Source organism: Scyliorhinus torazame, chromosome 1 (genome assembly GCF_047496885.1).
Source record: "Scyliorhinus torazame isolate Kashiwa2021f chromosome 1, sScyTor2.1, whole genome shotgun sequence".
Classification (NCBI taxonomy): domain Eukaryota; kingdom Metazoa; phylum Chordata; class Chondrichthyes; order Carcharhiniformes; family Scyliorhinidae; genus Scyliorhinus; species Scyliorhinus torazame.
This window is the reverse complement of record NC_092707.1, coordinates 422,398,404-422,421,371: the sequence shown is the minus strand read 5'-3', so window position 1 is coordinate 422,421,371 and position 22,968 is coordinate 422,398,404. Positions and strand designations below refer to the sequence as shown.

Here is a 22,968-nt window from a genome sequence, read left to right as displayed (position 1 = left end):
AGCTGTGGGGAAGAAGCTGTTCCTATGTCTGGATGTGCAGGTCTTCAGACTTCTGTACCTTCTGCCTGATGGAATGGTCCGGAAGAAGGCAATGCCTGGGTGGGAGGGGTCTCTGATAATGCTGTCAGGGGCCTGGGGGGAGGGGGGTGGCAGATTTAAAAGCAGGGCTGAGAGTAATGGTCTTCATTTTTTTTCATCAATTGGAGGGACACCGGGGTTGGGGGAGGGAAAGGAGAGAGGGGGTGGGAGAGGGGCGGGAGGGAGGGTGGGAAAGGAAGGGAGGGGTAGGGAGAGTAGGGAAGGAGAGGGGGTAGGGTAGGAAGAGGGAGGGTGTAAGGGGGAGGGAGAAGGGGGAGGGGACGGAGAGGGGGTGACGGGGGGATGCATGGGTGGGGACAGAGCCACAGAGGCGGGATACATTTGGGGAGAGGGCCGGGGAGTGCGATTTAGGAATATGGTTTAATTTGTGTGTGAGGAATAGGTTCTAACTGACTTTTCCCTGTTCCACATTCTAAAATAATGTTTTTCAGGAGAAGGGCCTGTTCCTGTTCCTGTTCCTGTGCTGTATTGGTCTTTGTTCAATGGGAAATGGGTGTGGATGTCGAGAGAGCAGCATTTCCTCAATCTGCGTTTACACCTGTCGGGCTATTTCCGTCTCTTCCAGTATATGACAATCCTGCCATGGACAGGGTCCACCTTGACGGAAGTCCCCTCCCACGCTACCCTACACCCTGCGATGCCACCTTCTACCCTGACAGCTTACTGAATATTCAGGCAGAAGAACAATGGGAAATAATGAGACAACAATCAAAGCTCAAATTAAACACATGTATTTACCAGGTTTGAACAATACTGCATGCTCTTTGCAACACGACCCGTAACAATACCCCCATTAACACAACCCGTAACAATACTCCCATTAACACAACCCGTTACAATACTCCCAGTAACACAACCCGTTACAATACCCCCATTAACACAACCCGTTACAATACCCCATTAACACAACCCGTTACAATACCCCAATGAACACAACCCGTTACAATACTCCCAGTAACACAACCCGTTACATTACCCCATTAGCACAACCCGTTACAATACCCCCATTAACACAACCCGTTACAATACCCCATTAACACAACCCGTTACAATACCCCCATTAACACAACCCGTTACAATACTCCCAGTAACACAACCCGTTACATTACCCCATTAGCACAACCCGTTACAATACCCCCATTAACACAACCCGTTACAATACTCCCAGTAACACAACCCGTTACATTACCCCATTAGCACAACCCGTTACAATACCCCCATTAACACAACCCGTTACAATACCCCATTAACACTGCCCATTACAATACCCCCATTAACACAACCCGTTACAATACTCCCAGTAACACAACCCGTTACATTACCCCATTAACACAACCCGTTACAATACCCCCATTAACACAACCCGTTACAATACCCCCATTAACACAACCTGTTACAATACCCCATTAACACTACCCATTACAATACCCCCATTAACACAACCCGTTACAATACTCCCAGTAACACAACCAGTTACATTACCCCATTAACACAACCCGTTACAATACCCCCATTAACACAACCTATTACAATACCCCCATTAACACAACCCGTTACAATACCCCCATTGACACAATCCGTTACAATACCCCCATTGACACAACCTGTTACAATACTCCCAGTAACACAACCCGTTACAATACCCCATTAACACTACCCATTACAATACCCCCATTAACAACCCATTACAATACTCCCATTAACACTACCCGTTACAATACTCCCAGTAACACAACCCGTTACAATACCCCATTAACACAACCAGTTACAATACTCCCATTAACACAACCCGTTACAATACCCCCATTAACACAACCCGTTACAATACCCCCATTAACACAACCCGTTACAATACCCCCATTAACACAACCTGTTACAATACCCCCATTAACACACTTTACAATACCCCCATTAACGCAACCCGTTACAATACCCCCATTAACACACGTTACAATACCCCCATTAACACAACCCATTACAATACCCCCATTAACACACTTTACAATACCCCCAATAACACAACCCGTTACAACACCCCCAATAACACAGCCCCTTACAATATCATTAACCACATACCTGTGTCATTAGTTATACCTACAATTGCTCAGTGGGTGATTAACCTCCTTGTTTGTAGCTTTCTTGCGGCTTTGAGAACACTTTAGAGCTGAATGGGAATTTTATAAACATATTTGGTCATTTCAATCCCTGCCCTTTGTCTTTGCAGATAGCTGCTCTCCCTGTTGTGGTGCACATGAAGCTTCTCCAGAGATCTGACTTGGCGTGAAGTGAAATGTTGCTTTGCATTCTGTTTATTTCTTGATGATGACTCATTCCGACTATTATTATTATTTATTTGCATCTTGTGCTAAACGTCCCAAAGGCTGACCATGTGATGGGGCAATGCCTTGCCTGCGGCTTGCAATCCGGCCTCCCTGGGGTGAAACGTGGCTCAAACATATGATGAAGTCGATCAGAAATCCTGCACCTGCCCCACTCTGCCCCGACCCCCCCAGCCTCTCCCAGTAAAGGGGGCTAACTGCAGTCCCCAGGTTCTGAATCAATTGGGATCGTCCTGCCCTCCATCCCCTCCTCTGATAGCGGTTGGGGCTGGGAATTGGGGAGATAGAATCGATCAGACCCCTCGTAGGGAGCGAGCCCACCTGGTGGGTTACCGGAGTGGGCGAATCGGTGTGTGACAGAGACCCCCCTGCTCACTCTCTGACCTATGAACGGTCACGGCACGAGATTTGGCCGGGATTCAAAAATAATTCTTTATTATTGTCACAAGTAGGCTCACATTAACACTGAAAGTCTCATGTGAGAGTACCTTGAAGAAATGGGTGTTTGTCAGTGATGTCAGAGAGTGGGTGGAGCTGGGCTGTCTGTCAGCTTTTTACTTTTGTTTTAGGCTGTTTGCTGCCGGGTGTGTTTTAGTTTCGTTTTCAGAGCTGGATAGTTGCAGTCACAGCCAGAAGGTGCATTAGTCTCTCTCTCTCTAATCTAAAAACTGTAAATCGATCCTTTGGTGATTTAAAACTTTTAACTATACCTGCGGGAAGTGCACCCAACTCTAGCTCCTCAGAGACCGTGTTAGGGAACTGGAGCTGGAGCTGGATGAACTTCGGATCATCCGGGAGGCAGAGGGGGTGATAGAGAGGAGTTACAGGGAGGTAAACACACCCAAGGTACAGGACAAGAGTAGCTGGGTTACAGTCAGGGGAAGGAAAACAAACAGGCAGACAGTGCAGGGATCCCTCGTGGCCGTTCCCCTTCAAAACAAGTATACCGTTTTGGATGCTGTTGGGGGGGTGACCTACCGGGGAAGGCCCGAGCGGCCAGGTCTCTGGCACTGAGTCTGGCTCAGGGGCTCAGAAGGGAAAGGGAGAGAATAGAAAAGTAATAGTGATAGGAGACTCAATGGTTAGGGGAATAGATAGGAGATTCTGTGGTTGCGAGCGAGACTCCCGGAAGGTATGTTGCCTCCTGGGTGCCAGGAATGTCTCGGATCGAGTCCACAGGATTCTAAAGGGGGAGGGGAGTTACCAGAAGTCGTGGTGCACATAGGCACCAACGACATAGCGAAGAAAAGGGATGAGGATCTAAAAAGTGATTTTAGGGAGTCAGGTTGGAAGCTAATGAGCAGGACCAGCAGAGTAGTGATCTCAGGATTGCTCCCGGTGCCACCTGCAAGTGAGGCAAGGAACAGAGAGCGAGTGCAGCGGAACACGTGGCTACAGGGCTGGTGCAGGAGGGAGGGCTTCAGATCTGTGGATCATTGGGATATCTTCTGGGGAAGGTGGGACCTGTACATGAAGGACGGATTGCACCTAAACTGGAGGGGCACCAATATCCTGGGAGGGAGGTTTGCTAGAGCTCTTCGGAACGGTTTAAACTAGTTTGGCAGGGGGATGGGAACCAGAGCTATGGATCAGAGGATAGGGTAGCTGTTGAACAGGCAGAAATAGCATGCAGCGAGTCTGTGAGGAAGGATAGACAGTTGATGGGGCAAAGTTGCACTCCGTGGAATGGGTTAAAGTGTGTCTGTTTCAATGCAAGGAGTGTCGGGAATAAGGGAGATGAACTTAGAGCATGGATCAGTACTTGGAACTACGATGTTGTGGCCATTACGGAGACATGGATTCTACAGGGGCAGGAATGGTTGTTAGATGTTCTGAGGTTTAGATGTTTTAAGAATAGGGAGGGAGGTAAAAGAGGAGGGGGAGTGGCACTGTTAATTAGGGAGTGCACCACAGCTGCAGAAAAGGAGGTAGTTGAGGAGGGTTTGTCTACTGAGTCAGTATGGGTGGAAGTCAGAAACAAGAAAGGAGCAGTCACTTTATTGGGAGTTTTCTACAGACCCCCCAATAGCAGCAGAGAGATAGAGGAACAGATTGGGCGGCAGATCTTGGAAAGGTGCAGAAGTAACAGAGTTGTCATGGGTGTCATCAACTCCCATAATATTGACTGGAACCTCCTTACTGCAAATGGTTTGGATGGAGCAGATTTTGTCAGGTGTGTACAGGAAGGATTCCTGACTCAATATGTAGGTAGGCCGACTAGGGGGGAGGCCATATTGGACGTGGTGCTCGGCAACGAACCAGGCCAGGTGTCAGATGTCTCGGTGAGAGAGCATTTCTGTGACAGTGACCACAGCTCCTTGACCTTTACCCCAGACATGGAGAGGGATAGGAATACACAGTATGGGAAAGTATTTAATTGGGGGGAGGGGAAATTATACTGCTATTAGGCAGGAACTGAGGAGCATAAAGTGGGAACAGTTGTTTGTGGGAAATGCACAACAGTAATGTGGGAGTTGTTTAAGGAGCACTTGCTGCGAGTGCTGAATAGTTTTGTCCCACTGAGACGAGGAAGGAATGGTAAGGTGATGGAGCCTTGGATGACAAGAGAAGTGGAGCTTCTAGTCAAGAGGAAGAAGGAAGCTTACGTGAGGTTGAGGAAGCAAGGATCTGACTCGGCTCTAGAGGGTTACAAGGTAGCCAGGAAGGAACTCAAAAATGCACATAGGAGAGCTGGAAAAAGCCCTGGTGGGAAGGATTAGGGAAAACCCCAAGGCGTTCTACACTTATGTGAGAAATAAGCGGATGATCAGAGTGAGAGTAGGGCCGATCAGGGATAGTGGAGGGAACTTGTGTCCAGAGTCTGAAGAGATGGGGGAGGCCCTGAATGAATATTTTGCTTCAGTATTCACGAGAGAAGGACCTTGTTGCCCATGAGAACAGTGTGAACCAGGTTAATAGACTCGAACAGGTTCATATTAAGGAGGATGTGCTGGAAATTTTGAGAAGCATCAGGATAGATAAGTCCCCTGGGCCTGACGGGATATACCAAAGGTTACTGCGGGAAGCGAGGGAGGAGATTGCTGCGCCGTTGGCGATGATCTTTGCGTCCTCACTCTCCATTGGAGTAGTACCGGATGATTGGAGGGAGGCGAATGTTGTTCCCCTGTTCAAGAAAGGGAATAGGGAAATCCCTGGGAATTACATACCCATCAGTCTTACGTCTGTGGTGAGCAAAATATTGGAAAGGATTCTGAGAGGTAGGATTTATGATTATTTCGAAAAACATAGTTTGATTAAAGATAGTCAGCATGGCTTTGTGAGGGGCAGGTCATGCCTCACAAGCCTCATTGAATTCTTTGAGGATGTGACGAGACACATTGATGAAAGTCGGGCAGTGGATGTGGTGTATATGGATTTCAGTAAGGCATTTGATAAGGTTCCCCATGGTAGGCTCATTCAGAAAGTTAGGGGGCATGGGATACAGGGAAATTTGGCTGTCTGGATACAGAATTGGCTGGCTGAAAGAAGACAGCGAGTGGTAGTGGATGGAAAGTATTCCACCTGGGGGTCGGTGACCAGTGGTGTCCCACAAGGATCTGTTCTGGGACCTCAGCTCTTTGTGGTTTCTATAAATGACTTGGATGAGGAAGTGGAAGGGTGGGCTAGTAAGTTTGCCGATGACACGAAGGTTGGGGGAGTTGTAGATAGTGTTGAGGGTGGTTGCAGGTTACAACAGGACATTGACAGGATGCAGAGCTGGGCTGGGAAGTGGCAGATGGAGTTCAACCTTGATAAATGTGAAGTGATTCATTTTGGAAGGTCGAATTTGAATGCTGAATACAGGGTTAAAGGCAGGATTCTTGGAAGTGTGGAGGAACAGAGGGATCTTGGGGTCCACGTACATAGATCCCTCAAAGTTGCCACCCAGGTTGATAGGGTTGTTAAGAAGGCATCTGGTGTGTTGGCCTTCATTAGCAGGGGGATTGAGTTTAAGAGCCGCGAGGTTTTGCTGCAGCTTTATAAAACCCTGGTTCGACCACACTTGGAATATTGTGTCCAGTTCTGGTCGCCTCATTATAGGAAGGATGTGGATGCTTTGGAGAGGGTGCAGAGGAGATTTACCAGGATGCTGCCTGGACTGGAGGGCATGTCTTATGAAGAAAGGTTGAGGGGGCTAGGGCTTTTCTCACTGGAGCGAAGAAGGCAGAGAGGTGACTTGATAGAGGTGAACAAGGTGATGAGAGGCATGGATAGAGTGGATAGCCAGAGACTTTTCCCCAGGGCGGAAATGGCTGTCACGAGGGGACATAATTTTAAGGTGATTGGAGGAAGGTATAGGGGAGATGTCAGAGGTTCTTTACACAGAGAGTGGTGGGTGTGTGGAATGCACTGCCAGCAGAGGTGGTGGAGTCAGAGTCATTCGGGACATTTAAGCGACTCTTGTGTGTAGGTTAGGTTGATCTTCGATTAGGATAAATGGTTGGCACAACATCGTGGGCTGAAGGGCCTGTACTGTGCTGTACTGTTCTATGTTCTAACTGCTCTCAGTAGTGACTTTAACCTGATGTGCTTCTGTTAAAATTTCTTTTTTAAGTCTTCTGGATGTTAAAAGGACAGCTTAAGGATTACTTCGTGTTGTATTATTTGGGGGGTGTATTTGAATTGATGGTTGCTAAGATGTTCACTATGTTTCAAAAAGGTTAACTTGAGTTCATAGAATAAACATTGTTTTGCTTTAAAAAATACTTTTCCCTTTCTGCTGTCCCACACCTGTAGAGTGGGCCGTGTGCTCCCCATACCACAATCTATTAAAAGTTGTGGGTCAGTTGAACTCCATGATACAATTTGGGGTTCTCTAAACCCTGGCCCATACCACAATGAAGTTACTGTGAAAATCCCCTAGTCGCCTCATTCCGGCGCCTGTTCGGGTACACAGAGGGAGAATTCAGAACAGGTGCCGGAATGTGGCGACTAGGGGCTTTTCACAGGAACTTCATTTGAAGCCTACTTGTGACAATAAGCGATTTTCATTTAATTTCATATCAGAATGTCCAATTTACCCAACAGCACGTCTTTCGGGACTTGTGGGAGGAAACCGGAGCACCCGGAGGAAACCCACTCAGACACGGGGAGAGCGTGCAGACTCCGCACAGACAGTGACCCAAGCCGGGAATCGAACCCGGGTCACTGCCGCTGTGAAGCTCCAGTGCTAGCCACTTTATAAGAACGGAGTTGGATAGGGGCTGAGAGAGAGGGACGGAGAGAGATTGGACGTGGGCGGCTGCCTCGGCGTACAGGAGCTTTCCCGACTTGGCACAACTTTAGGAAATTACTAGTAAGTTGAGGCGCGACGGGGAACGGCGGCTGCTGGGGCCCTGCAACGACTGTGATTGATTCACTTGGAACTGAGACCGTGGAAAGCCTTTCTGGTGAAGTGCGGCTTTTGTCTTTGATTCCTTGTTATTTTGGTCTTTCGTTGGGGGGGTTTTGCCTTGGAGTATAAATAGACACCTTTGTGTGCTTTGCCACTATCAATCTAGATATAATTTTTAGCCACCCTTGGCCTTACGGCATCCTTCCCCAAGTCTGGCGTGTCAGACACGGACAGAGAGCGTCAGACAGCAAGGAGGGAAATGATGGCCACAGTTCTTCAAACCAGACACCAGGAAGCTCGGTCATATTCAGGAAAATCCCTGTTGTTTTGAAAAGTTGGGATTTGCCTGGGTTCAGAGATCGAGGGCCCCTCACCAGCCCGCATCAGCACTTTTTCCCCACCCACCTCCAAAACCCCTTCCACCTCCATCAATCCCACCTTCCCATTTATTTGTCATTAATCTGCCACAGATTCTCACATGTCTCAGGCGAGATCGTACTTGTGATATCTGTGACACTGAGCATTTCCTTCCGCCTGCCGTCATCAGCCAGAAATATTCGGCTGCATTAAACTCACTTGGTCAAATCTTCAGTCTGCTTTCCTTTGTAAATTTGGCGTTTTGAAGTCTCGTGTTGGACTGGGGAGATCGCAGGGATAGCTCGCTCAAGAGATGCCAACTGACCCTCTCCTCGGACCTCCTCATTCTCGGCATTCAGCCTCACTGACCGTCCCTGGCTACCTGGAGACGGTGACAACGGCACCATGTTCTTGACCTGCTGCCAACTGTTTGATACGACTGAGGGTTGTGATCTCGGGATTACTCCCTGTGCCACGTGCCAGTGAGGCTAGAAATAGGAAGATAGAGCAGCTAAACACGTGGCTAAACAGCTGGTGTAGGAGGGAGGGTTTCCGTTATCTGGACCACTGGGAGCTCTTCCGGGGCAGGTGTTACCTGTATAAGAAGGACGGGTTGCATCTAAACCGGAGAGGCATAAATATCCTGGCCGCGAGGTTTGCTAGTGTCACACGGGAGGGGTTAAACTAGTATGGCAGGGGGGTGGGCACGGGAGCAATAGGTCAGAAGGTGAGAGCATTGAGGGAGAACTAGGGAATAGGGACAGTGTGGCTCTGAGGCAGAGCAGACAGGGAGAAGTTGCTGAACACAGCGGGTCTGGTGGCCTGAAGTGCATATGTTTTAATGCAAGAAGTATTGCGGGTAAGGCAGATGAACTTAGAGCTTGGATTAGTACTTGGAACTATGATGTTGTTGCCATTACAGAGACCTGGTTGAGGGAAGGGCAGGATTGGCAGCTAAACGTTCCAGGATTTAGATGTTTCAGGCGGGATAGAGGGGGACGTAAAAGGGGAGGTGGAGTTGCGCTACTTGTTCGGGAGAATATCACAGCTGTACTGCGAGAGGACACCTCAGAGGGCAGTGAGGCTATATGGGTAGAGATCAGGAATAAGAAGGGTGCAGTCACAATGTTGGGGGTATACTACAGGCCTCCCAACAGCCAGCGGGAGATAGAGGAGCAGATAGGTAGACAGATTTTGGAAAAGAGTAAAAACAACAGGGTTGTGGTGATGGGAGACTTCAACTTCCCCAATATTGACTGGGACTCACTTAGTGCCAGGGGCTTAGACGGGGCGGAGTTTGTAAGGAGCATCCAGGAGGGCTTCTTAAAACAATATGTAGACAGTCCAACTAGGGAAGGGGCGGTACTGGACCTGGTATTGGGGAATGAGCCCGGCCAGGTGGTAGATGTTTCAGTAGGGGAGCATTTCGGTAACAGTGACCACAATTCAGTAAGTTTTAAAGTACTGGTGGACAAGGATAAGAGTGGTCCGAGGATGAATGTGCTAAATTGGGGGAAGGCTAATTATAACAATATTAGGCGGGAACTGAAGAACATAGATTGGGGGCGGATGTTTGAGGGCAAATCAACATCTGACATGTGGGAGGCTTTCAAGTGGCAGTTGAAAGGAATACAGGACCGGCATGTTCCTGTGAGGAAGAAAGATAAATACGGCAATTTTCGGGAACCTTGGATGACGAGTGATATTGTAGGCCTCGTCAAAAAGAAAAAGGAGGCATTTGTCAGGGCTAAAAGGCTGGGAACAGACGAAGCCTGCGTGGAATATAAGGAAAGTAGGAAGGAACTTAAGCAAGGAGTCAGGAGGGCTAGAAGGGGTCACGAAAAGTCATTGGCAAATAGGGTTAAGGAAAATCCCAAGGCTTTTTACACGTACATAAAAAGCAAGAGGGTAGCCAGGGAAAGGGTTGGCCCACTGAAGGATAGGCAAGGGAATCTATGTGTGGAGCCAGAGGAAATGGGCGAGGTACTGAATGAATACTTTGCCTCAGTATTCACCAAAGAGAAGGAATTGGTAGATGTTGAGTCTGGAGAAGGGGGTGTAGATAGCCTAGGTCACATTGTGATCCAAAAAGACGAGGTGTTGGGTGTCTTAAAAAATATTAAGGTAGATAAGTCCCCAGGTCCTGATGGGATCTACCCCAGAATACTGAAGGAGGCTGGAGAGGAAATTGCTGAGGCCTTGACAGAAATCTTTGGATCCTCGCTGTCTTCAGGGGATGTCCCGGAGGACTGGAGAATAGCCAATGTTGTTCCTCTGTTTAAGAAGGGTAGCAAGGATAATCCCGGGAACTACAGGCCGGTGAGCCTTACTTCAGTGGTAGGGAAATTACTGGAGAGAATTCTTCGAGACAGGATCTACTCCCATTTGGAAGCAAATGGACGTATTAGTGAGAGGCAGCACTGTTTTGTGAAGGGGAGGTCGTGTCTCACTAGCTTGATAGAGTTTTTCGAGGAGGTCACTAAGATGATTGATGCAGGTAGGGCAGTAGATGTTGTCTATATGGACTTCAGTAAGGCCTTTGACAAGGTCCCTCATGGTAGACTATTACAAAAGGTGAAGTCACACGGGATCAGGGGTGAGCTGGCAAGGTGGATACAGAACTGGCTAGGCCATAGAAGGCAGAGAGTAGCAATGGAGGGATGCTTTTCTAATTGGAGGGCTGTGACCAGTGGTGTTCCACAGGGATCAGTGCTGGGACCTTTGCTCTTTGTAGTATATATAAATGATTTGGAGGAAAATGTAACTGGTCTGATTAGTAAGTTTGCAGACGACACAAAGGTTGGTGGAATTGCGGATAGCGATGAGGACTGTCGGAGGATACAGCAGGATTTAGATTGTCTGGAGACTTGGGCGGAGAGATGGCAGATGGAGTTTAATCCGGACAAATGTGAGGTAATGCATTTTGGAAGGTCTAATGCAGGTAGGGAATATACAGTGAATGGTAGAACCCTCAAGAGTATTGAAAGTCAAAGAGATCTAGGAGTACAGGTCCACAGGTCATTGAAAGGGGCAACACCGGTGGAGAAGGTAGTCAAGAAAGCATACGGCATGCTTGCCTTCATTGACCGGGGCATTGAGTATAAGAATTGGCAAGTCATGTTGCAGCTGTATAGAACCTTAGTTAGGCCACACTTGGAGTATAGTGTTCAATTCTGGTCGCCACACTACCAGAAGGATGTGGAGGCTTTAGAGAGGGTGCAGAAGAGATTTACCAGAATGTTGCCTGGTATGGAGGGCATTAGCTATAAGGAGCGGTTGAATAAACTCGGTTTGTTCTCACTGGAACGAAGGAGGTTGAGGGGAGACCTGATAGAGGTATACAAAATTATGAGGGGCATAGACAGAGTGGATAGTCAGAGGCTTTTCCCCAGGGTAGAGGGGTCAATTACTAGGGGGCATAGGTTTAAGGTGAGAGGGGCAAGGTTTAGAGTAGATGTACGAGGCAAGTTTTTTACGCAGAGGGTAGTGGGTGCCTGGAACTCGCTACTGGAGGAGGTAGTGGAAGCAGGGACGATAGTGACATTTACGGGGCATCTTGACAAATACATGAATAGGATGGGAATAGAGGGATACGGACCCAGGAAGTGTAGAAGATTGTAGTTTAGTCGGGCAGCATGGTCGGCACGGGCTTGGAGGGCCGAAGGGCCTGTTCCTGTGCTGTACATTTCTTTGTTCTTTGTACCAAAATAAACTCCTATCCTGTAATAGTCTCAGATTCAAAATGATGGCAACTTCCCCAAAGAATGTTTGGTAACGCAACCCGCCCAGAAAAACAACAACTGTTATTTATAGAGCGTCTTTAATGTCATAAAACATCCCAGGGTAATTCACAGCATCATTATAAAACATCATCTCCGAGACACAGCACAAGACATCAGGTCAGATGGTCGGAAGCTTGGTAGGTTTCAAGGAATGTCTTGAGTTAGGTGGCGAGGTGTTAGAAGGATATAAGGGGTGGGGACATGGGGGATGTGGGGTTGGAGGAGATTACAGAGATAGGGAGGGGTGGGGACATGGGGGATGTGGGGTTGGAGGAGATTACAGAGATAGGGAGGGGTGGGGACATGGGGGATGTGGGTTTGGAGGAGATTACAGAGATAGGGAGGGGGGGGACATGGGGGATGTGGGGTTGGAGGAGATTACAGAGATAGGGAGGGGTGGGGATGTGGGGTTGGAGGAGATTACAGAGATAGGGAGGGGTGGGGACATGGGGGATGTGGGGCTGGAGGAGATTACAGAGATGGGGAGGGGTGGGGACATGGAGGATGTGGGGCTGGAGGAGATTACAGAAATAGGGAGGGGGGGACATGGAGGATGTGGGGCTAGAAGAGATTACAGAGGTAGGGAGGGGTGGGGCTGGAGGAGATTACAGAGATAGGGAGGGGTGGGGACATGGGGCTGGTGTGTTGGAATCATTGAATTTGCAGCAACTAAAGTATGAATCATAGAATTTACAGGGCCGAAGGAGGCCATTCAGCCCATCAAGTCTGCACCGGCCCTTGGAAAGAGCACCCCACTCAAGCACACACCTCCACCCTATCCCTGTAACTTAACCTTTATGGACACTATGGGCAATTCAGCATGGCCAACCCACCTAACCTGCACATCTTTGGACTGTGGGAGGAAACCGGAGCACCCGGAGGAAACCCACGCACACACGGGGAGGATGTGCAGACTCCGCACAGACAGTGACCCAAGCCGGTAATCGAACCTGGGACCCTGGAGCCGTGAAGCAACAGTGCTAACCACTGTGCTACCATGCCGCCCATGAATGAGTTTCAGCGCTCGATCAGCTGAGACGGGTGATGTTAGGCGATGTTACGGAGGTGGAAATGAATTTGAAAACTGATCTTGGTTCAAATGTTTCCCTGAGGCTGTGCGTAGCGTGGTGAATCTCTGCGTGGTACAAGAGAGGACAGAGTCAGTCGTCTGGGAATGATGGATGTGGCAGATTTAAACAATGGCTTTAAGCTTCTCCACATTTGACCGGGGGACATTTCTGCCCCCCCAGTAGCAGATACCTGAAGAGCAGTTTTATAGGACACTGGTTTCAGATGACGGGGCAGCGTGAGAAATAGGATGGTGGGGGAGGGGGGGGACTGGGATAGATCCTCAGGGACACCAGAGGTAATGGTATAGGAAGAGGAAGAGAGGCCATTGTAAATGATTCTCTGGGTAGAGTTAGGGGAGAATAGAACCAGGTGAGAACTGCTGTACCCGGCTGGACAACATAATCGGAGAGCAGCCCCGAATTCTCACAACACTGCTGCTCCTGGCCTGATCTACCTTACGTTCGGCTGCTCTGTGGTTAGTTTGTGGATGTGGCCTCTCCCAGTTACTCTCAGTGGTTTAGCCCAGTTCTCCTTTTGGGCACTGTCCTCTCGACACGGAGCAGATGCTGTCGACCTCTCCAGCCACAGAACAACACCCCAGGTCTGTAACCTCAGTGAGGGAAAAGGGCCTCCCTAATCCCTCCTCCCCTCCCTCCCTCCCCACCCTGCCCCCCCCAACCCTCCCCCACCCTGCCTGCCCCCATTCCATCCCTCACCTTTCCTCCTCCTCGACTCTTCCTCCCCATCCCTCCTTCCCACCCTCTCTCTACTCCAACCCACCTTTCTCCCCTTCTATTCTCATGCCCTATCTTATTTCCCTCTCCATTGACCCCACTTTCCCTCTCCTTGTAACCCCCTCCTTCCCTCCACCTTTCCTTGCCTCCCCCTCTCTGGGCTCCATCAAATCTCACACTCAACAAGCTCTTGGCACTGTTAATATTTTGGGGTTTCAGACTCAGGTTCTAGATCTCCATCTCGATCTTGCAGCTCAGGATCGAATTCCCAATCTCGATTTTGCAGTTTCGGATCTAGTTCCTGATCAGGAACTGAATCTCGCGATTGAGGATTTAATCCCTCCTCTGAATCGAGGGGTTCTAGCTCTGAACCTCAGTACGGATCTTGGGGTTCAGACTCTTAGGATTAAGGCAGTGGTTCTTGAGCTGGATTTCAGGGTTCAGGCTGCAGTTCTCGATCTGTAACTCAGGATTCAGATTCTGGTTCTTGTTCTGGATATCGGGGTTGATAGTCTAGATCTCGGTCTAGATCTTGGGGTTCCATATTGGGTTTGTGATCCAGATCTTGCGGTTCAGACTCCAGCACTCGATCTGGAATTCCGAGTTCAGACTCTAGTTCTCGATCTGGAATTCCGAGTTCAGACTCTAGTTCTCGGTCTGGAATTCGGAGTTCAGGCTCCAGCACTCGATCTGGGATTCCGGGTTCGGGCTCTAGTTCTCGACCTGGAATTCCGAGTTCCGGCTCCAGCACTCGGTCTGGAATTCGGAGTTCAGACTCTAGTTCTCGATCTGGAATTTGGAGTTCAGGCTCCAGCACTCGATCTGGAATTCCGGGTTCGGGCTCTAGTTCTCGGTCTGGAATTCGGAGTTCAGGCTCCAGCACTCGATCTGGAATTCGGAGTTCAGACTCTAGTTCTCGATCTGGAATTCGGAGTTCAGGCTCCAGCATTCGATCTGGAATTCCGAGTTCGGGCTCTAGTTCTCGATCTGGAATTCCGAGTTCGGGCTCTAGTTCTCGATCTGGAATTCCGAGTTCAGGCTCCAGCACTCGATCTGGAATTTGGAGTTCGGGCTCTAGTTCTCGGTCTGGAATTCCGAGTTCAGGCTCCAGCACTCGATCTGGAATTCGGAGTTCGGGCTCTAGTTCTCGATCTGGAATTCCGAGTTCGGGCTCTAGTTCTCGATCTGGAATTCGGAGTTCGGGCTCTAGTTCTCGGTCTGGAATTCCGAGTTCAGGCTCTAGTTCTCGATCTGGAATTCGGAGTTCAGACTCCAGCACTCGATCTGGAATTCGGAGTTCGGGCTCTAGTTCTCGGTCTGGAATTCCGCGTTCGGGCTCCAGCACTCGATCTGGAATTCGGAGTTCGGGCTCTAGTTCTCGGTCTGGAATTCCGAGTTCAGGCTCTAGTTCTCGATCTGGAATTCTGAGTTCAGGCTCTAGTTCTCGATCTGGAATTCCAAGTTCAGGCTCCAGCACTCGGTCCGGAATTCGGAGTTCAGACTCTAGTTCTCGGTCTGGAATTCGGAGTTCGGGCTCTAGTTCTCGATCTGGAATTCGGAGTTCAGGCTCCAGCACTCGGTCTGGAATTCCGAGTTCGGGCTCTAGTTCTCGATCTGGAATTCGGAGTTCAGGCTCCAGCACTCGGTCTGGCATTCGGAGTTCAGACTCTAGTTCTCGATCTGGAATTTGGAGTTCGGGCTCTAGTTCTCGATCTGGAATTCGGAGTTCGGGCTCCAGTTCTCGATCTGGAATTCCGAGTTCAGGCTCCAGCACACGGTCTGGAATTCGGTGTTCGGGCTCTAGTTCTCGATCTGGAATTCGGAGTTCGGGCTCTAGTTCTCGATCTGGAATTCGGAGTTCAGACTCTAGTTCTCGATCTGGAATTCGGAGTTCAGGCTCCAGCACTCGATCTGGAATTCGGAGTTCGGGCTCTAGTTCTCGATCTGGAATTCCGAGTTCAGACTCCAGCACTCGATCTGGAATTCGGAGTTCAGGCTCCAGCACTCGATCTGGAATTCCGAGTTCGGGCTCTAGTTCTCGATCTGGAATTCCGAGTTCAGACTCTAGTTCTCGATCTGGAATTCGGAGTTCGGGCTCTAGTTCTCGAACTGGAATTCCGAGTTCAGGCTCCAGCACTCGATCTGGAATTCGGAGTTCGGGCTCTAGTTCTCGATCTGGAATTCAGAGTTCAGGCTCCAGCACTCGGTCTGGAATTCGGAGTTCAGACTCTAGTTCTCGGTCTGGAATTCGGAGTTCGGGCTCTAGTTCTCGATCTGGAATTCGGAGTTCAGTCTCCAGCACTCGGTCTGGAATTCGGAGTTCAGGCTCCAGCACTCTGTCTGGAATTCCGAGTTCGGGCTCTAGTTCTCGATCTGGAATTCGGAGTTCAGGCTCCAGCACTCGGTCTGGCATTCGGAGTTCAGACTCTAGTTCTCGATCTGGAATTTGGAGTTGGGGCTCTAGTTCTCGATCTGGAATTCGGAGTTCGGGCTCCAGTTCTCGATCTGGAATTCCGAGTTCAGGCTCCAGCACACGGTCTGGAATTCGGTGTTTGGGCTCTAGTTCTCGATCTGGAATTCGGAGTTCGGGCTCTAGTTCTCGATCTGGAATTCCGAGTTCAGACTCTAGTTCTCGATCTGGAATTCGGAGTTCAGGCTCCAGCACTCGATCTGGAATTCGGAGTTCGGGCTCTAGTTCTCGATCTGGAATTCCGAGTTCAGACTCCAGCACTCGATCTGGAATTCGGAGTTCAGGCTCCAGCACTCGATCTGGAATTCCGAGTTCGGGCTCTAGTTCTCGATCTGGAATTCCGAGTTCAGACTCTAGTTCTCGATCTGGAATTCGGAGTTCGGGCTCTAGTTCTCGAACTGGAATTCCGAGTTCAGGCTCCAGCACTCGATCTGGAATTCGGAGTTCGGGCTCTAGTTCTCGATCTGGAATTCAGAGTTCAGGCTCCAGCACTCGATCTGGAATTCCGAGTTCAGACTCTAGTTCTCGGTCTGGAATTCGGAGTTCAGACTCTAGTTCTCGGTCTGGAATTCGGAGTTCGGGCTCTAGTTCTCGATCTGGAATTCGGAGTTCGGGCTCTAGTTCTCGATCTGGAATTCTGAGTTCAGAATCTAGTTCTCGATCTGGAATTCGGAGTTCAGGCTCCAGCACTCGATCTGGAATTCGGAGTTCGGGCTCTAGTTCTCGATCTGGAATTCCGAGTTCAGGCTCCAGCACACGGTCTGGAATTCGGAGTTTGGGCTCTAGTTCTCTATCTGGAATTCGGAGTTCGGGCTCTAGTTCTCGATCTGGAATTCCGAGTTCAGTATCCAGCACTCGATCTGGAATTCGGTGTTCGGGCTCTAGTTCTCGATCTGGAATTCAGAGTTCAGACTCTAGTTCTCGGTCTGGAATTCGGAGTTCAGACTCTAGTTCTCGGTCTGGAATTCGGAGTTCGGGCTCTAGTTCTCGATCTGGAATTCGGAGTTCAGGCTCCAGCACTCGATCTGGAATTCCGAGTTCAGACTCTAGTTCTCGATCTGGAATTCGGAGTTCAGGCTCCAGCACTCGGTCTGGAATTCGGAGTTCAGACTCTAGTTCTCGATCTGGAATTCAGAGTTCAGGCTCCAGCACTCGGTCTGGAATTCCGAGTTCAGACTCTAGTTCTCGATCTGGAATTCGGAGTTCAGGCTCCAGCACTCGGTCTGGAATTCGGAGTTCAGACTCTAGTTCTCGATCTGGAATTCAGAGTTCAGGCTCCAGCACTCGGTCTGGAATTCAGAGTTCAGGCTCTAGTTCTCGATCTGGAATTCCGAGTTCAGGCTCCAGCACTCGATCTGGAATTCCGAGTTCAGACTCTAGTTCTCGGTCTGGAATTCGGAGTTCGGGCTCTAGTTCTCGATCTGGAATTCGGAGTTCGGGCTCTAGTTCTCGATCTGGAATTCGGAGTTCAGGCTCCAGCACTCGGTCTGGAATTCGGAGTTCAGGCTCCAGCACTCGATCTGGAATTCGGAGTTCAGGCTCCAACACTCGGTCTGGAATTCGGAGTTCAGGCTCCAGCACTCGATTTGGAATTCGGAGTTCAGGCTCCAGCACTCGATCTGGAATTCGGAGTTCAGGCTCCAGCACTCGGTCTGGAATTTGGAGTTCAGGCTCCGGTTCGCAATATTGGTTTTGGGATTCAGGCTTTGGTTCCTGATCTGGATCGTGGGGTCGAGCGATCTGGATTTTGTGGTTCAAGTTCTGGTTCTCGAAGTTCAGGATCTCATAGCTCAATCCAAGTCCGTCCGTATCTCTGCGTTCGGGCTCCGGTTCCCGAGGTTCCACCTCTCGATTCCGGGGTTCAGGCTTTGGTTCTCGAATGGTATCGCAGGGTGCAAGCTCTTGATCCCGAGGTTCCGGCTCCGGTTCTCGATATTGATCTGGATCTCTGGGTTCCGGCTCCGATCCTCGATATTGATCTCGAACTTCAGGCTCTGGTTTCCAAGGTTCAGCCTCTGGACAGAGTCATGGAGGGTTACAGCAGACAAGACCATTCACAGCCCATTGCAACTGCCCTGGTCAAAAACCTTCTAACTATTCTAATCCCAGTCTCGAGCACTTGGTCCATAGCCGTGTCTGCCTTGGGCAAGCGCACATCTAAATACTTCTTCAATGTGTAAGGGTCTCTGCCTCCACCCCCCTTTCAGGCAGCGAGTTCCAGACTCCCACCCCCCTCTGGATAAAAAGGTTTTTCCTCACATCCCCTCTGCCCCTTACCTTAAATCTCTGCCCCCTGGTCATTGATCCCTCCACCAAGGGGAAACATTTCTTCCTGTCTATGCCCCTCATAATTTTACAAATCTCAATCATGCCCCCCCCTCAGTCTCCTCTGCTCCAAGGAAAACATCCCCAGTCGATCCAATCTCTCTTCATAACTAAAACTCTCCACCCCAGGCAACGTCCTGGTAAATCACTGCACCATTTGCAGGTCTCGGGTTCCAGGCTCCAGTTCTCGATCTGGATCTCAGGTTCCAGGCTCCAGTTCTCGATCTGGATCTCAGGTTCCAGGCTCCAGTTCTCGATCTGGATCTCAGGTTCCAGGCTCCAGTTCTCGATCTGGATCTCAAGAGTCCAGGCTCCAGTTCTCGATCTGGATCTCAGGTTCCAGGCTCCAGTTCTCGATCTGGATCGCGGGGTCCAGGCTCTAGTTCTCGATCTGGATGGTTGCCCCTCTGTTGATTTGGAAAGCCGGGAGCACGGGGTGGGTGAATGTGACCGGCAAGTGGTGCAGGAGGGCGGCCCTGTCGCTGATGCCATAGAAGGACAAGGTCTGGCCTGGGATGTCCACGTAGAGGCCAAGGCGCTGGTACGAGCTGGGCACTGGGTCACCTGCCTTGTCACGGTGCCAGATCCTCCCGCTGCCCTCGGCCAGCTCCAGGCACCATGAGGCATTGTTGCGCCCAAGGCAGGAGGACTGGAATTTACTGCCACGGTTGATGTGGTGATATGATAGGCCGAACAGGACCGGGCTTCCAGAGACGGAAATCTCCCAGTAATGGCGGCCATCAGAAAGCAGCTGGACAGCCAGGACCTGGGAATGATGCAGGAATCTCTCCTTGTGTTTGGGATAATTCAGCAGCTTGGGGTGCACGTTGGCCACACGCCGACCGTTATCCGACACATGAAGTAGGGTGGAGGCGGTGTTCGGGTCAAAGGTTATCGCCGTTAAATCTGTATCAAGAAACAGGGAGATAAGCACACGTCAGCCTAACTGACAGCACGGGGTTAGATACAGAGTAAAGGTCCCGCTACACTGCCCCCCTCACGCCCAGGACAGGTGCAGCACGGGGTTGGATACAGAGTAAAGGTCCCTCCACACTGTCCCCATCAAACACTCCCAGGAAAGGTACAGCACAGGGTTAGATACAGAGTAAAGCTCCCACTACACTGTCCCCATCAAACACTCCCAGCACAGGTACAGCACGGGGTTAGATACAGAGTAAAGCTCCCACTACACTGTCCCCATCAAACACTCCCAGCACAGGCACAGCACGGGGTTAGATACAGAGTAAAGCTCCCTCTACACTGTCCCCATCAAACACTCCCAGGACAGGTACAGCACGGGGTTAGATACAGAGTAAAGCTCCCTCTACACTGTCCCCATCAAACACTCCCAGGAAAGGTACAGCACGGGGTTAGATACAGAGTAAAGCTCCCTCGACACTGTCCCCATCAAACACTCCCAGGACAGGTACAGCACAGGGTTAGATACAGAGTAAAGCTCCCTCGACACTGTCCCCATCAAACACTCCCAGGACAGGTACAGCACGGGGTTAGATACAGAGTAAAGCTCCCTCTACACTGTCCCCATCAAACACTCCCAGGACAGGTACAGCACGGGGTTAGATACAGAGTAAAGCTCCCTCTACACTGTCCCCATCAAACACTCCCAGGACAGGTGCAGCACGGGGTTAGATACAGAGTAAAGCTCCCTCCACACTGTCCCCATCAAACACTCCCAGGACAGGTACAGCACGGGGTTAGATACAGAGTAAAGCTCCCTCCACACTGTCCCCATCAAACACTCCCAGGACAGGTACAGCACAGGGTTAGATACAGAGTAAAGCTCCCTCTACACTGTCCCCATCAAACACTCCCAGGACTGGTGCAGCACGGGGTTAGATACAGAGTAAAGCTCCCTCCACACTGTCCCCATCAAACACTCCCAGGACAGGTACAGCACGGGGTTAGATACAGAGTAAAGCTCCCTCTACACTGTCTACATCAAACACTCCCAGGACAGGTACAGCACGGGGTTAGATACAGAGTAAACCTCCCTCTACACTGTCCCCATCAAACACTCCCAGGACTGGTGCAGCACGGGGTTAGATACAGAGTAAAGCTCCCTCCACACTGTCCCCATCAAACACTCCCAGGACAGGTACAGCACAGTGTTAGATACAGAGTAAACCTCCCTCTACACTGTCCCCATCAAACACTTCCAGGACAGGTACAGCACGGGGTTAGATACAGAGTAAAGCTCCCTCCACACTGTCCCCATCAAACACTCCCAGGACAGGTACAGCACACGGTTGGATACAGAGTAAAGCTCCCACTACACTGTCCCCATCAAACACTCCCAGCACAGGCACAGCACGGGGTTAGATACAGAGTAAAGCTCCCTCTACACTGTCTCCATCAAACACTCCCAGGACAGGTACAGCACAGGGTTAGATACAGAGTAAAGCTCCCTCTACACTGTCCCCATCAAACACTCCCAGGACAGGTACAGCACGGGGTTAGATACAGAGTAAAGCTCCCTCTACACTGTCCCCATCAAACACTCCCAGGAAAGGTACAGCACGGGGTTAGATACAGAGTAAAGCTCCCTCGACACTGTCCCCATCAAACACTCCCAGGACAGGTACAGCACAGGGTTAGATACAGAGTAAAGCTCCCTCTACACTGTCCCCATCAAACACTCCCAGGACAGGTACAGCACGGGGTTAGATACAGAGTAAAGCTCCCTCTACACTGTCCCCATCAAACACTCCCAGGACAGGTACAGCACGGGGTTAGATACAGAGTAAAGCTCCCTCTACACTGTCCCCATCAAACACTCCCAGGACAGGTACAGCACGGTGTTAGATACTGAGTAAAGCTCCCTCCACACTGTCCCCATCAAACACTCCCAGGACAGGTACAGCACAGGGTTAGATACAGAGTAAAGCTCCCACTACACTGTCCCCATCAAACACTCCCAGCACAGGCACAGCACGGGGTTAGATACAGAGTAAAGCTCCCTCTACACTGTCTCCATCAAACACTCCCAGGACAGGTACAGCACAGGGTTAGATACAGAGTAAAGCTCCCTCTACACTGTCCCCATCAAACACTCCCAGGACAGGTACAGCACGGGGTTAGATACAGAGTAAAGCTCCCTCTACACTGTCCCCATCAAACACTCCCAGGAAAGGTACAGCACGGGGTTAGATACAGAGTAAAGCTCCCTCTACACTGTCCCCATCAAACACTCCCAGGACAGGTACAGCACAGGGTTAGATACAGAGTAAAGCTCCCTCTACACTGTCCCCATCAAACACTCCCAGGACAGGTACAGCACGGGGTTAGATACAGAGTAAAGCTCCCTCTACACTGTCCCCATCAAACACTCCCAGGACAGGTACAGCACGGGGTTAGATACAGAGTAAAGCTCCCTCTACACTGTCCCCATCAAACACTCCCAGGACAGGTACAGCACGGGGTTAGATACAGAGTAAAGCTCCCTCTACACTGTCCCCATCAAACACTCCCAGGACAGGTACAGCACGGGGTTAGGTACAGAATAAAGCTCCCTTGACACTGTCCCCATCTAACACTCCCAGGACAGGTACAGCACAGGGTTAGATACAGAGTAAAGCTCCCTCTACGCTGTCCCCATCAAACACTCCCAGGACAGGTACAGCACGGGGTTAGATACAGAGTAAAGCTCCCTCTACACTGTCCCCATCAAACACTCGCAGGACAGGTACAGCAGGGGGTTAGATACAGAGTAAAGCTCCCTTTACACTGTCCCCATCAAACACTCCCAGGACAGGTACAGCACGGGGTTAGATACAGAGTAAAGCTCCCTCTACACTGTCCCCATCAAACACTCCCAGGACAGGTACAGCACGGGGTTAGATACAGAGTAAAGCTCCCTCTACACTGTCCCCATCAAACACTCCCAGGACAGGTACAGCACGGGGTTAGATACAGAGTAAAGCTCCCTCTACGCTGTCCCCATCAAACATTCCCAGGACAGATACAGCACGGGGTTAGATACAGAGTAAAGCTCCCTCTACACTGTCCCCATCAAACACTCCCAGGACAGGTGCAGCACGGGGTTAGATACAGAGTAAAGCTCCCTCCACACTGTCCCCATCAAACACTCCCAGGACAGGTACAGCACGGGGTTAGATACAAAGTAAAGCTCCCTCCACACTGTCCCCATCAAACACTCCCAGGACAGGTACAGCACAGGGTTAGATACAGAGTAAAGCTCCCACTACACTGTCCCCATCAAACACTCCCAGCACAGGCACAGCACGGGGTTAGATACAGAGTAAAGCTCCCTCTACACTGTCTACATCAAACACTCCCAGGACAGGTACAGCACGGGGTTAGATACAGAGTAAAGCTCCCTCTACACTGTCCCCATCAAACACTCCCAGGACTGGTGCAGCACGGGGTTAGATACAGAGTAAAGCTCCCTCCACACTGTCCCCATCAAACACTCCCA

General features: G+C 50.2%; 2 protein-coding genes across 7 annotated transcripts in view; one reads left to right on the top strand and one right to left on the bottom strand.

The window, feature by feature from the left end:
• LOC140428699 (uncharacterized) overlaps positions 1-22,968 on the top strand; it is a 63,441-nt gene that overhangs the window by 2,516 nt on the left and 37,957 nt on the right. The window contains exons 2-3 of one of the 4 annotated variants that reach the window (XR_011948830.1): positions 531-840; positions 2,324-8,358. The exons of 1 other annotated variant lie outside the window; for it this stretch is intronic. The gene's annotated coding sequence lies outside the window, so the exon portion shown is untranslated. Of the gene's footprint in view, positions 1-530; positions 8,359-22,968 lie in introns of those variants that run through there. 2 more of the 4 variants (XM_072515438.1, XM_072515432.1) reach the window with 2 other exon arrangements.
• LOC140428727 (tripartite motif-containing protein 16-like) overlaps positions 18,207-22,968 on the bottom strand; it is a 91,018-nt gene continuing 86,256 nt past the window's right edge. For all 3 annotated transcript variants that reach the window (XM_072515451.1, XM_072515455.1, XM_072515456.1), the window contains one exon: positions 18,207-19,418. In XM_072515451.1, coding sequence (XP_072371552.1) covers positions 18,892-19,418 — 527 coding nt within the window. In that variant the 3' untranslated portion in view covers positions 18,207-18,891. The remainder of the gene's footprint in view (positions 19,419-22,968) is intronic.